The 15,290-nt window shown below is 42.0% G+C and overlaps 1 protein-coding gene across 1 annotated transcript in view; it reads left to right on the forward strand.

The window, feature by feature from the left end:
* Window positions 1-14,395, forward strand: part of LOC133540548 (lipoprotein lipase) — a 29,425-nt gene extending 15,030 nt beyond the window's left edge. The window contains exons 6-10 of the mRNA XM_061883232.1: window positions 2,698-2,940; window positions 9,463-9,583; window positions 13,033-13,251; window positions 13,328-13,435; window positions 13,511-14,395. Coding sequence (XP_061739216.1) covers window positions 2,698-2,940; window positions 9,463-9,583; window positions 13,033-13,251; window positions 13,328-13,435; window positions 13,511-13,532 — 713 coding nt within the window. The 3' untranslated portion in view covers window positions 13,533-14,395. The remainder of the gene's footprint in view (window positions 1-2,697; window positions 2,941-9,462; window positions 9,584-13,032; window positions 13,252-13,327; window positions 13,436-13,510) is intronic.
* Window positions 14,396-15,290: the final 895 nt, after the last annotated feature.

Genomic DNA, 15,290 nt, shown 5'->3' on the forward strand with positions numbered 1-15,290 from the left:
TTTTTAATAAAAAAAAAGAGAATCGATTCTGAATCGCACAACGTGAGAATCAAGATTTGTAATCAAATCGATTTTTTCCCACACCCCTAATATGAAGTCATTTCATTCATCATTTGTCCTTGTGGTTGTAGTCAGGAAGTAGTCTTTGCCTTTAAGTTGATTCTACCAGTTTGGTCTTTAGTTCAGCCCTACAAAGTATTTATACTCTAAGTATTGTACCTATTTTTATGGGAGGTATTCAGTAGGGGTGTACCCAAAAAATTGATTCACTTCCAAACCATGACTCTTATTCATAGAGATTGTAAATGGATTCATAATTTTGAAAAATCAATTAAAAAGAAAAGAAAACATATACCGTATTTCCTTGAATTGCCGCAGGGCATATAGTATGCACCTGCTTAGTATTACCACCTGGTCAAACTCGTGACATCACAAGTGACACTTCCCCTGTCATCATTTTCAAAATGGAAGAGGCTGATTTCAATACCGGTAATTTCAAATCGCATAAAGGGAAGAAGATTAAGAGCTATTCAGTAGGATTTAAGGTCCGAGCTTACATCACACTCAAATTTTTACTGCATACCTTTGGTAAGTGCCGGAGTGAGAAGAGGTTTTGAAATAATTAGCGCATGCTTACTTTTACCGCATGCCTTTGGTAAGCGCAGGAGTGAGAAGAGGTTTTAAATTAATTAGCGCCCCGGTGGCAATTTAAGGAAATACAGTATTTCAGTTTTTAACCAAAAGTAGCCTAATATTTGACTGTGAGGTGTAAACCTGCAAAATTAGCAAAAAAAAAAAAAAGGTAACATGCTACTATAAGAATGCTAAATTTTTTTAGCTACGGGCCACAAATGGCTGCCCTTTGGACACCCCCGAAATAAAATATTCATGTGCCCCAACAGATTTCATCCAGCATAAGACAAAAAGTGTCCAAGCAGGCAGGCGTCACGCGTGTGCTATTAGTCACTGCGCACCTTGTGTGTGTGTCGCCAATCTGTTTCAGCGGTCAACAACGACGTTGCTGCTGCTAGCACAATGTCCTCTTTCACAGCAAAGTAGAAATTGAGTCAGTAGATCTGGGCTAGCTCTCCAACTAGAAACCCTGTTTCCATATGAGTTGGGAAATTGTGTTGGATGTAAATATAAACGGAATACAATGATTTGCAAATCCTTTTCAACCCATATTCAGTTGAATGCACTACAAAGACAACATATTTGATGTTCAAACTCATAAACTTTATTTTGTTTTGCAAATAATAATTAACTTAGAATTTCATGGCTGCAACACATGCCATAGTAGTTGGGAAAGGGCATGTTCACCACTGTGTTACAACACATTTTCGTTTAACAACACTCAATAAACGTTTGGGAACTGAGGAAACTAATTGTTGAAGCTTTGAAAGTGGAATTCTTTCCCATTCTTGTTTTATGTAGAGCTTCATTGGTTCAACAGTCTTGTTGTCGTATTTTACGCTTCATAATGCGCCACACATTTTCGATGGGAGACATGTCTGGATTGCAGGCGGGCCAGGAAAGTACCCGCACTCTTTTACTACGAAGCCACGCTTTTGTAATACGTGGCTTGGCATTATCTTGCTGAAATAAGCAGGGGCTTCCATGATAACGTTGCTTGGATGACAACATATAATGTTCCAAAACCTGTATGGACCATTCAGCATTAATGGTGCCTTCACAGATGTGTAAGTTACCCATGCCTTGGGCACTAATACACCCCCATACCATCACAGATGCTGCCTTTTGAGCTTTGCGCCTCTAACAATCCAAATGGTTATTTTCCTCTTTGTTCTGGAGGACACCACGTACACAGTTTCCAAATTTAATTTGAAATGTGGACTCATCAAAACCATTAGAACACTTTTCCACTTTCCATCAGTCCATCTTAGATGAGCTCGGGCCCAGCAAAGCCGGCGGCGTTCCTGGGTGTTTTTGATAAATGGCTTTCGCTTTGCATAGTAGAGCTTTAACTTGCACTTACAGATGTAGCGACCAACTGTAGTTACTGACAGTGGTTTTATGAAGTGTTCATGAGCCCATGTGGTGATATCCTTTACACACTGATGTCGGTTTTTGATGCCTGAGGGATCAAAAGCCCGTAATATAATTGCTTACGTGCAGTGATTTCTCCAGATTCTCTGAACCTTTTGATGATTTTACGGACCGTAGATGGTAAAATCCCTAAATTCCTTGCAATAGCTCGTTGAGAAATGTTGTTCTAAAACTGTTTGACAATTTGCTTACAAATTGGCGACCCTCGCCCCATCCTTGTTTGTGAAATACTTAGCATTTCATGAAAGCTGCTTTTATACCCAATCATGGCACCCACCTGTTGTCAATTAGCCTGCACACCCGTGGGATGTTCCAAATAAGTGTTTGATGAGCATTCCTCAACTTTATCAGTATTTATTGCCACCTTTCCCAACTTCTTTGTCACGTGTTGCTGTCATCAAATTCTAAAGTTAATGATTATTTGCACAAAAAAAAATGTTTATCAGTTTGAACATCAAATATGTTGTCTTTGTAGCATATTCAACTGAATATGGGTTGAAAAGGATTAGCAAATCATTGTATTCCGTTTATATTTACATCTAACACAATTTCCCAACTCATATGGAAACGGGGTTTGTAGAAAAAGCAACATCTTCCCGTGTTTGACCAGCGTGGAATCTTCTTCTGCAGCCATCACCGACGCGCTGAAGTGCGAGCACGAGCGCTCGGTGCACCTCTTCATCGACTCCCTCCTCAACCAGCAGGAGGCGCCCACGGCCTACCGCTGCGGCAACAACCACATGTTCCAGCGCGGCATGTGTCTCAGCTGCCGCAAGAGCCGCTGCAACACGCTGGGCTACGCCATCAGCAAGGTGCGCAAAGTGCGCAACGTTCGGATGTACACCACCACCAGAGCGTCCATGCCTTTCAGAGGTGAGTGTTTGCCAACACGCTACAACTGTCAGAGTTAGTTTGTGGTGAACCCCAAGATGCAGAGATAGAGGCAGGCATTGAATAAGAAAACATGATTTAATTAAAACTAAACAAGAATAAACAAAAGGGATACAACAAGGCGGATCACAATACGTGACATCGACAAATATATAATCCAGCACTGACTGGAAGACAAAGCAGGTAGAAATAGGAATTGGGCTGATTGACACCAGGTGTGGCCAGTTGCCAATCAGCCGTAGCTGAGGGGAAACAAAGCACTCAGGGAGACAAACAGGAAGCAGAACCAAAATAAGAGTGCGGACAGGAACTAAGGACAGGAAATACTAAACACAGGAAAAACTAAAACCCAAACAAACTGTCAGTGGCAAGCCTGACAACAACGTTCAGATGTGTACCAGGACCAGAGCGTCCATATCTTTCACAGGTGAGTGTTTGCTAACACTCTAAAACTGTCAGAGTTAGTTTGTGGTGAACCCCAAGATGCAGCGATAGAGGCAGGCATTGAATAAGAAAACATGATTTAATTAAAACTAAACAAGAATAAACAAAAGGGGTACAACAAAATGCACACACTAGACGGATCACAATACGTGACATCGACAAATTAATGATCCAGCACTGACTGGAAGACAAAGCAGGTACAAATAGGAATCGGGCTGATTGACACCAGGTGTGGCCAGTTGCCAATCAGCCGCAGCTGAGGGAAACAAAGCACTCAGGGAGACAAACAGGAAGCAGAACCGAAATAAGAGTGCTGACAGGAACTAAGGACAAGAAATACTAAACAAAGGAAAAACTAAAACCCAAACAAACTGTCAGTGGCAAGCCTGACAACAACGTTCAGATGAGCACCAGGACCAGAGCGTCCATACCTTTTCAGAGGTGAGTGTTTGCTAACACTCTAAAACTGTCAGAGTTAGTTTGTGGTGAACCCCAATATGCAGAGATAGAGGCAGGTATTGAATAAGAAAACATGATTTAATTAAAACTAAACAAGAATAAACAAAAGGGGTACAACAAAATGCACGCACTAGGCGGATCACAATATGTGACATCGACAAATCAATGATCCAGCACTGACTGGAAGACAAAGCAGGTACAAATAGGAATTGGGCTGATTGACACCAGGTGTGGCCAGGTGCCAATCAGCCGTAGCTGAGGGGAAACAAAGCACTCAGGGAGACAAACAGGAAGCTGAACCAAAATAAGAGTGCTGACAGGAACTAAGGACAAGAAATGCTAAACACAGGAAAAACTAAAACCCAAACAAACCGTCAGTGGCAAGCCTGACAACAACGTTCAGATGTGCACCAGGACCAGAGCGTCCATGCCTTTCAGAGGTGAGTGTTTGCTAACACTCTAAAACTGTCAGAGTTAGTTTGTGGTGAACCCCAATATGCAGAGATAGAGGCAGGCATTGAATAAGAAAGCATGATTTAATTAAAACTAAACAAGAACAAACAAAAGGGGTACAAAAAAATGCGCGCACTAGGCGGATCACGATACGTGACATCGACAAATCAATGATCCAGCCCTGACTGGAAGACAAAGCAGGTACAAATAGGAATTGGGCTGATTGACACCAGGTGTGGACAGTTGCCAATCAGCCGTAGCTGAGGGGAAACAAAGCACTCAGGGAGACAAACAGGAAGCAGAACCAAAATAAGAGTGCTGACAGGAACTAAGGACAGGAAATACTAAACACAGGAAAAACTAAAACCCAAACAAACTGTCAGTGGCAAGCCTGACAACAACGTTCAAATGTGCACCAGGACTAGAGCGTCCATATCTTTCAGAGGTGAGTGTTTGCTAACACTCTAAAACTGTCAGAGTTAGTTTGTGGTGAACCCCAAGATGCAGAGATAGAGGCAGGCATTGAATAAGAAAGCATGATTTAATTAAAACTAAACAAGAACAAACAAAAGGGGTACAACAAAATGCACGCACTAGGCGGATCACGATACGTGACATCAACAAATCAATGATCCAGCACTGACTGGAAGACAAAGCAGGTACAAATAGGAATTGGGCTGATTGACACCAGGTGTGGCCAGGTGCCAATCAGCCGTAGCTGAGGGGAAACAAAGCACTCAGGGAGACAAACAGGAAGCTGAACCAAAATAAGAGTGCTGGCAGGAACTAAGGACAGGAAATACTAAACACACAGGAAAAACTAAAACACAAACAAACTGTCAGTGGCAAGCCTAACAACAACGTTCAGATGTGCACCAGGACCAGAGCATCCATACCTTTTCAGAGGTGAGTGTTTGCTAACACTCTAAAACTGTCAGAGTTAGTTTGTGGTGAACCCCAAGATGCAGAGATAGAGGCAGGTATTAAATTAGAAAACATGATTTAATTAAAACTAAACAAAAACAAACAAAAGGGGTACAACAAAATGCACACACTCGGCGGATCACAAACAAAAGGAGCTTAGCATGGAAGATAGCAAAAACAAAAGGCTTAGCATTGAGGCTAGCATAAACAAAACAGGGAACAGAAGTTGTTACGTGTTGTAAAAAGACAAAATAGGAAGCAGGGAACAAAAAACAGTAAGCTACAAACACGACACGACAGGAGCGACAATACAGAAGCGACATGCAATACGTGACATCGACAAATCAATAATCCAGCACTGACTGGAAGACAAAGCAGGTACAAATAGGAATTGGGCTGATTGACACCGGGTGTGGCCTGAGGCCAATCAGCCGCAGCTGAGGGGAACACAGCACTCAGGGAGACAAACAGGAAGCTGAACCAAAATAAGAGTGCGGACAGGAAGTAAGGACAGGAAATACTTAACACACAGGAAAAACTAAAATACAAACTGTCAGTGGCAAGCCTGACAACAACGTTCAGATGTACACCGGGACCAGAGCGTCCATGCCTTTTCAGAGGTGAGTGTTAGCTAACATGCTACTCCTCTGCTGTTGGAGCTAGCACTTGTGACACATTGTTCAAAAATGTTTGATTTAAAACAATGGTAAAACCTTGATAAAAGTTCGATAAAGTTACAATAAAAGGACTTTTTGTGAGAACAAGGACGATATACTGATCCTATACCTGGTATCATTACCGTCAATTTTTGGATGGCTACGCTCACACCTGTGTACATTGAACAGCTCTAGCTTAGCGGTTAGCATGGCATATTGCACATGTGTCTCCCACAAGGCTCGGGGGCCAGGTCTGGCCCACCATATTTTTTAAAGTGGTCCGTACTTTGTCTCTGGTGTACAGTTTACTGATGGGACTGCGTCTCTGGTGTACAGTTTACTGATGGGACTGCGTCTCTGGTGTACAGTTTACTGATGGGACTGTGTCTCTGGTGTACAGTTTAGTGATGGGACTCTGTCTCTGGTGTACAGTCTAGTGATGGGACTGTGTCTCTGGTGTACAGTTTACTGATGGGACTGTGTCTCTGGTGTACAGTTTAGTGATGGGACTGTGTCTCTGGTGTACAGTCTAGTGATGGGACTGTGTCTCTGGTGTATAGTTTACTGATGGGACTGTGTCTCTGGTGTATAGTTTAGTGATGGGACTGTGTCTCTGGTGTACAGTTTACTGACGGTACTTTGTCTCTGGTGTATAGTTTAGTGATGGGACTGTGTCTCTGGTGTACAGTTTACTGATGGGACTGTGTCTCTGGTGTACAGTTTACTGATGGTACTTTGTCTCTGGTGTATAGTTTAGTGATGGGACTGTGTCTCTGGTGTACAGTCTAGTGATGGGACTGTGTCTCTGGTGTACAGTTTACTGATGGTACTTTGTCTCTGGTGTATAGTTTAGTGATGGGACTGTGTCTCTGGTGTACAGTTTAGTGATGGGACTGTGTCTCTGGTGTATAGTTTACTGATGGGACTGTGTCTCTGGTGTATAGTTTAGTGATGGGACTGTGTCTCTGGTGTATAGTTTAGTGATGGGACTGTGTCTCTGGTGTACAGTTTACTGACGGTACTTTGTCTCTGGTGTATAGTTTAGTGATGGGACTGTGTCTCTGGTGTATAGTTTAGTGATGGGACTGTGTCTCTGGTGTACAGTTTACTGATGGGACTGTGTCTCTGGTGTACAGTTTACTGATGGTACTTTGTCTCTGGTGTATAGTTTACTGATGGGACTGTGTCTCTGGTGTATAGTTTAGTGATGGGACTGTGTCTCTGGTGTATAGTTTAGTGATGGGACTGTGTCTCTGGTGTACAGTTTACTGATGGTACTTTGTCTCTGGTGTATAGTTTAGTGATGGGACTGTGTCTCTGGTGTACAGTCTAGTGATGGGACTGTGTCTCTGGTGTACAGTTTACTGATGGTACTTTGTCTCTGGTGTATAGTTTAGTGATGGGACTGTGTCTCTGGTGTACAGTCTAGTGATGGGACTGTGTCTCTGGTGTACAGTTTAGTGATGGGACTGTGTCTCTGGTGTATAGTTTACTGATGGGACTGTGTCTCTGGTGTATAGTTTAGTGATGGGACTGTGTCTCTGGTGTACAGTTTACTGACGGTACTTTGTCTCTGGTGTATAGTTTAGTGATGGGACTGTGTCTCTGGTGTATAGTTTAGTGATGGGACTGTGTCTCTGGTGTACAGTTTACTGATGGGACTGTGTCTCTGGTGTACAGTTTACTGATGGGACTGTGTCTCTGGTGTACAGTTTACTGATGGTACTTTGTCTCTGGTGTACAGTTTAGTGATGGGACTGTGTCTCTGGTGTACAGTCTAGTGATGGGACTGTGTCTCTGGTGTACAGTTTACTGATGGTACTTTGTCTCTGGTGTATAGTTTAGTGATGGGACTGTGTCTCTGGTGTATAGTTTAGTGATGGGACTGTGTCTCTGGTGTACAGTTTACTGATGGGACTGTGTCTCTGGTGTACAGTTTACTGATGGGACTGTGTCTCTGGTGTACAGTTTACTGATGGTACTTTGTCTCTGGTGTACAGTTTAGTGATGGGACTGTGTCTCTGGTGTACAGTTTAGTGATGGGACTGTGTCTCTGGTGTACAGTTTACTGATGGGACTGTGTCTCTGGTGTACAGTTTACTGATGGTACTTTGTCTCTGGTGTATAGTTTAGTGATGGGACTGTGTCTCTGGTGTACAGTTTAGTGATGGGACTGTGTCTCTGGTGTACAGTTTACTGATGGGACTGTGTCTCTGGTGTACAGTTTACTGATGGGACTGTGTCTCTGGTGTACAGTTTACTGATGGTACTTTGTCTCTGGTGTATAGTTTACTGATGGGACTGTGTCTCTGGTGTACAGTTTACTGATGGTACTTTGTCTCTGGTGTACAGTTTAGTGATGGGACTGTGTCTCTGGTGTACAGTTTACTGATGGGACTGTGTCTCTGGTGTACAGTTTACTGATGGTACTTTGTCTCTGGTGTATAGTTTAGTGATGGGACTGTGTCTCTGGTGTACAGTTTAGTGATGGGACTGTGTCTCTGGTGTACAGTTTACTGATGGTACTTTGTCTCTGGTGTATAGTTTAGTGATGGGACTGTGTCTCTGGTGTACAGTTTACTGATGGTAATTTGTCTCTGGTTTACAGTTTACTGATGGGACTGTGTCTCTGGTGTACAGTTTACTGATGGGACTGTGTCTCTGGTGTACAGTTTAGTGATGGGACTGTGTCTCTGGTGTACAGTTTAGTGATGGGACTGTGTCTCTGGTGTACAGTCTAGTGATGGGACTGTGTCTCTGGTGTACAGTTTAGTGATGGGACTGTGTCTCTGGTGTACAGTTTACTGATGGGACTGTGTCTCTGGTGTACAGTTTACTGATGGGACTGTGTCTCTGGTGTACAGTTTACTGATGGGACTGTGTCTCTGGTGTACAGTCTAGTGATGGGACTGTGTCTCTGGTGTACAGTCTAGTGATGGGACTGTGTCTCTGGTGTACAGTTTAGTGATGGGACTGTGTCTCTGGTGTACAGTTTACTGATGGGACTGTGTCTCTGGTGTACAGTTTAGTGATGGGACTGTGTCTCTGGTGTACAGTTTACAGATGGGACTGTGTCTCTGGTGTACAGTTTACAGATGGGACTGTGTCTCTGGTGTACAGTTTACTGATGGGACTCTGTCTCTGGTGTACAGTTTACAGATGGGACTGTGTCTCTGGTGTACAGTTTACTGATGGGACTGTGTCTCTGGTGTACAGTTTAGTGATGGGACTGTGTCTCTGGTGTACAGTTTACAGATGGGACTGTGTCTCTGGTGTACAGTTTACAGATGGGACTGTGTCTCTGGTGTACAGTTTACTGATGGGACTGTGTCTCTGGTGTACAGTTTAGTGATGGGACTGTGTCTCTGGTGTACAGTTTACTGATGGGACTGTGTCTCTGGTGTACAGTTTAGTGATGGGACTGTGTCTCTGGTGTACAGTTTACAGATGGGACTGTGTCTCTGGTGTATAGTTTAGTGATGGGACTGTGTCTCTGGTGTACAGTTTACAGATGGGACTGTGTCTCTGGTGTACAGTTTACTGATGGGACTCTGTCTCTGGTGTACAGTTTACCACTACCAGCTGAAGATCCATTTCTCCAGTAAGATAAAGCGATCTGAGATGGAACCCTCGCTGAGCGTCTCCTTGTTCGGAACCAAAGGAGAAGCAGAAAACCTGAAGTTTAAACTGTGAGTGTCCTGTAGAATCTCTCTTAAAAAAAATTGATAGTCTGCTAATCATTGACTATATATTTTTTGCTTATCATTCACCATCCCTATTCAAGACAAGAACACATATTTGTATTTTTTTATGCATTCTAATTTGTAAAATACGGCTAGTAGGAGGTGGTTAACGATGCAGCAAATGGGAGTACTCTATTGTGTTTAACATAAATATTCATTTTATGTTAACCAAATATTAGTAGTATTGTGATTATAAGCATTAACATCGAGGAACTACTTTTAGCAGTGCTGTGATCACAAGAGCCAACTAGCTTATGCTTCTCCGTTGACATATTGAGCCGGTGAGCTGCTGCATTGCCTCTCAGTCGGTAAAAGTTCATTTTAGATCATGAATCATGTCTTTCACCTGGAAAGTAGAAGGTTGTAGACATAAATCGAGAAGTTGGTCGACTTTGACATTCAATTTAAGGAGAAGAGACGAAAACATGCTCGTTTATTTTTTTTATTTAAAAAAATATATTTTTTACCTTCTTACGGATTATGATTAATTCTTCCTCTAAACGGGAAGATATAAATATTCCATCAGTCGGCACCCCAGGGAGAGCAGAAATTTTACAATAAGTGATTGTTTTATTTTCTTGGTAGTTTGTATTTATTGTTTAGCAATTAGCAATACTACTAAGCGTTAGGTCTGCTTGTCACTCTGCTTCTAAAATTTGTAACTCGTCCTTTGTATATTCTGGATCATCATTTGTCTCCAAGTAGTCTTTGTTGTCTCTCATGAAGTCTGCCATGTGTTGTTTTTGAAGGAAATAGCGAACGTTGTGATTGGTTAGCTGACTTTTGTTTATTCATAAGTTACAATGCTTAAAAAAAGAAAAACGATGATAGGCAAAATTGCAAAAAAAAGTGAGACATTAAGCTCTTCTTTGGGACAAATGACGATCCAGAACCTTATATTTTGGAGCCTGAATATAAGGAGGATGAACTAAGCATACTGCAGCAGAATTGTTCAGTGCTATACAAGAAATACAAGCACAATAAAACAATCACTTAATGTACAATGTCTGCTCTCACTGGGATGCCGACTGATGAGATCTTTATATTAATCATAATCCTAATATTTTTCATGCAGGTTAAAAAAAAAAGGTGTCCACAAACAAGTGTATTTTCTTGTCTTGTTTTCTCGGTTTATGTCCACAGCTTTCTTCTATCCAGGTGAGAGGCATGATTTATAATCCAGAATTAATTTTCACCAACTCAAATGCGAGGAAGCACTTGTTATATCATTATAGTTCGGGCTTTGCGATCACGGTGCTGCTTAAGTTAGCGATTATAATAACAATGTTTCCAATACTTGGTCAATATGTAGGTTACGAGATTTAAATGGTGTGTTGTTGCTGTTGTTGGAGTTGGAATGCATAAAAAAACGAAAAAGATGTGTTCAATACTTGCCATTTTTTGCTTGCGGTATTTTTTCTCGTCCTGTTGTTTGCTGTTAACCGTTTGTGCTGACTTGGAAAAACACGAACAATGATGTCTTGGACAAATGAATTTTTATTATTAATTTTGTTTTATTATTTTATTATCGAGTTTTATTAATGATTTTTAGGCAACAAAATTGACAAATGCTTGCAATCCTATGAAGTTGTCTAAGTTGCTTTGTAGCAACCGCAGCATAACAAAACAGGAAGAAGTCTCATGTTTTATGCTTGTTATTATTCTCCTCAGTATAGTAACCGTATTTCTTTGAATTGCCGCCCGGGGCGCTAATTAATTTAATTTCTCACTCCTGCGCTTACCAAAGGCATGCGGTAAAAGTAAGCATGCGCTAATTATTTTAAAACCTCTTATCACTCCGGCACTTACCAAAGGCATGCAGTAAAAATTAGGTGTGATGTAAGGATACCATCATAAAAAGCACATTTAATAAAAAAAATGTTATTATGATCTTACCTTTACTTATAAATGAAATCCATGCCAGCTCCTTCTGATCAAAAGCATCGATAACTTGTTTATAGCAGTCTTCCTTACATTTCTTCAGTTTTAAAAGTCTCTCTGTCTCGATGGAGAGCGTCCTTTATTACCTCCTGCTTCGATTGAAAGTCCAGTTTAGAAAACTGCTATCACACCGCTGCTATCAGTTAGCTTGGCTCCTCATGTGCGGGCGGGGCGACGACAGAATTATCCTTGGATAACTCCCCCTCCCGTTCTGCTCCGTGGGTGATCTCTTTATTCCACCGCTGCCATCCGGAAGTGTAATTGTATAAATAATACACTGGGTATTTAGGACTGGAACATGCTTTATTTCAGCCCGGTTGTTTACATAGCCAGCATAGGTGTCCGTCGTGCACCCGCCGCGTCATATCCGTCCCAGCACAATACACGTCACTCGTTGTCACTTCTTCTGCAGCCGAGTAGTCACAAGAAGGATCACTAGCGCCCTCTACCACCAGGAGGCGGGAGTCATTTGATGACTCATATTTAACACACGCAGCTACGGTATTGTGACGGTCTCAAGCCGTCGTCTTGCGGGTTCCCAGGACCACCAAGGAAGGACATGGATTGAGCAGTTTTACTTTTTTTATTTTTAAATAAAACCTCAGTCCAGGTCGCTTCTCCGCTCGCTCCCCGTCCTCTCGCCGCCATCAAGGTCCAGGCTCCAGCGTGCCCTGCCTGTCTGTCGGACCGTCGGCTCCAGAGGTATATTATTAAAACATAGCTGCTTACTGTTCTTTTTAGCATACCGGTATTCAATAACTTGGACCTTAAATCCTACTGAATAGCTCTTAATCTTCTTCCCTTTATGCGATTTCAAATGACCGGTATTGAAATCAGCCTCCTCCATTTTGAAAATGATGACAGGGGAAGTGTCACTCGTGACGTCACGAGTTTGACCCGCCGGTAATACTAAACATGCGCTAATTATTTTGCGAAGCGAGTTTGACCCGGCGGTAATTCAAGGCAGGCGCATACTATATGTCCTGCAGCAATTCAAGGAAATACGGTATCTATAAAGTCCTCAGTGCTCCTTTCCTCTTTTTATTTTTAACTTTTTTTTTTGCTAGGTGCACTGAGTGAACACACCAGTTTCTGTTTATTGATTAGTGTCCCCACCTGCTGCTGCCACTAATCACGCCCCCTCTTATTCCCATCTCACCCCACCAGTCCTGGCGAAATTTTAGTTCATTCTACACAATAGTTTTTTTTTAATGCTAAGTTAACCTCCAGCTACTCTATAAGTTATGCTAGTATCTAAGTTTTATATTTTGCCTTGCGTATTGGTATTAAAAGCAATCTTATCTGCACGCTGCCTTAGGTCCTTTGCATTTTTTATGCCAAAGTCGAACTGGAGAAATAAGTCACAAAAGGGCAAAATATGCCACTTTATTATGGTTATTGGTGCACTGTTGAAAAAAAAAAATGAACACCTTTTAATGCTTGTCGTTGGACAGGAAGGAGAAAATAGCATCCAATAGGACACATTCCTTCCTGCTCGTGACGGAAAAGGACATCGGCGACCTGTTGATGTTGACGTTCAAGTGGGAGGAGTCAGAGGGTTGGTCCGCCTCCAGCATGTTGAGGATGATTTCTTCTTGGTGGTCCGGAGACTCGGACAGCGCCAACATGGAGGTGCACAAAATTCGCATACGAGCTGGAGAGAGCCAGAAAAAGTATGTTTGAATTGAAGCAAAGTATGATGAGACTACTGTACGTACAGTACGTGAGAAGGATTTGTTGTCCTTGCAGGATGGTGTTCTGTCGAAAAGATCCCCATTTGGTCAACTTAACGCAGGAGCTTACCTTTGTCAGATGTAAGGACGCATGGAGAAGGGCTCAAACAGGCACTTCCAGAAGGTACATCCTCTTTTTGTCACCCGCTTTACTGACACAATCACAATATTGTCAATGAAATATTGTCTTCATCCATAGAATAACTTTGGAGACCCACTGACCTCGCCGGCGAAAAGCGTCGACCATGTTGGTCCACTTCAGCACTTAGTACTTCATCTATAGCCCCTTGTAGCTTCTTGGATGTCAGACGGGAGAAAACTAACCTGTGCGTTTTAAAACCTTTTTAAAGGCCTACTGAAATGAGATTTTCTTATTTAAACGGGGATAGCAGGTCCATTCTATGTGTATTACTTGATCATTTTGCGATATTGCCATATTTTTGCTGAAAGGATTTAGTAGAGAACATTGACGATAAAGTTCGCAACTTTTGGTCGCTAATAAAAAAGCCTTGCCTGTACCGGAAGTAGCAGACGATGTGCGCGTGACGTCACGGGTTGTAGGGCTCCTCACATCCTCACATTGTTTATAATCATAGCCACCAGCAGCAAGTGCAATTCGGACTGAGAATTGCGACGAGTTCCCCATTAATTTGAGCGAGGATGAAAGATTCGTGGATGAGGAAAGTTAGAGTGAAACACAAAAAAAAAGGTGACGGCAGTGTGAGCAATTCAGATGTTATTAGAGACATTTACTAGGATAATTCTGGAAAATCCCTTATCTGCTTATTGGGTTAATAGTGTTTTAGTGAGATTACAAAGTCATACCTGAAAGTCGGAGGGCTGCGGTGACTGCCAGGATTGTCTCTTCAATTAGCAAAATCTTGTCTTCATATACAGCAGGGGTCTCAAACTCAATTTACCTGGGGGCCACTGGATGCAGAAACTTGGTGAGATTACTTAAAACAGTAACATGCACTTTTTAATGAATTCTCCTTCTTTGAAAGGCTTTCCCGCCCTAAAAACATACTTGCCAACTCTCGCGATCTTTCCAGGAAACACCCAGAACAAATACCCAGAATCTAATGCAGCCCTAACTCTTCCGGGCTACTATAGGGGGCGGGGTTGGGGGGGCCGGGGATGTATATTGTAACCCGGAAGAGTTAGGGCTGCATGGGATTCTGGGTATTTGTTCTGTTGTGTTTATGTTGTGTTATGGTGCGGATAATTGCAAATGCCAGTCAATAGCAATTAGCATCATTTTGGGGAAAGTGGAGGCTTACTTTACCTACGTATTTTTTGAATCAACTTCTTTTTTGCCATTGAAAATGTAACTTTGTTAGTGTGTACAAACCCCGTTTCCATATGAGTTGGGAAATTGTGTTAGATGAAAATATAAACAGAATACAATGATTTGCAAATCATTTTCAACCCATATTCAGTTGAATGCATTACAAAGACAAAATATTTGATGTTCAAACTGATAAACATGTTTTTTTTTGTGCAAATAACCATTAACTATAGAATTTGATGCCAGCAACACGTGACAAAGAAGTTGGGAAAGGTGGCAATAAATACTGAAAAAGTTGAGGAATGCTCATGAAACACTTATATGGAACATCCCACAGGTGTGCAGGCTAATTGGGAACAGGTGGGTGCCATGATTGGGTATAAAAGCAGCTTCAATGAAATGCTAAGTAATTCACAAACAAGGATGGGGCGAGGGTCACCACTTTGTAAGCAATTCGTCGTTTAAGAACAACATTTCTCAATGAGCTATTGCAAGGAATTTATGGATTTTACCATCTACGGTCTGTAAAATCATAAAAAAGTTCAGAGAATCCGGAGAAATCACTGCACGTAATCGATGATATTATGGGCCTTTGATCCCTCAGGCGGTACTGCATCAAAAACCCGACATCAGTGTGTAAAGGATAGATTAGATTAGATTAGATAGTACTTTATTTATTCCGTCAGGAGAG

This window comes from Nerophis ophidion, linkage group LG22 (assembly GCF_033978795.1).
Source record: "Nerophis ophidion isolate RoL-2023_Sa linkage group LG22, RoL_Noph_v1.0, whole genome shotgun sequence".
Classification (NCBI taxonomy): Eukaryota; Metazoa; Chordata; class Actinopteri; order Syngnathiformes; family Syngnathidae; genus Nerophis; species Nerophis ophidion.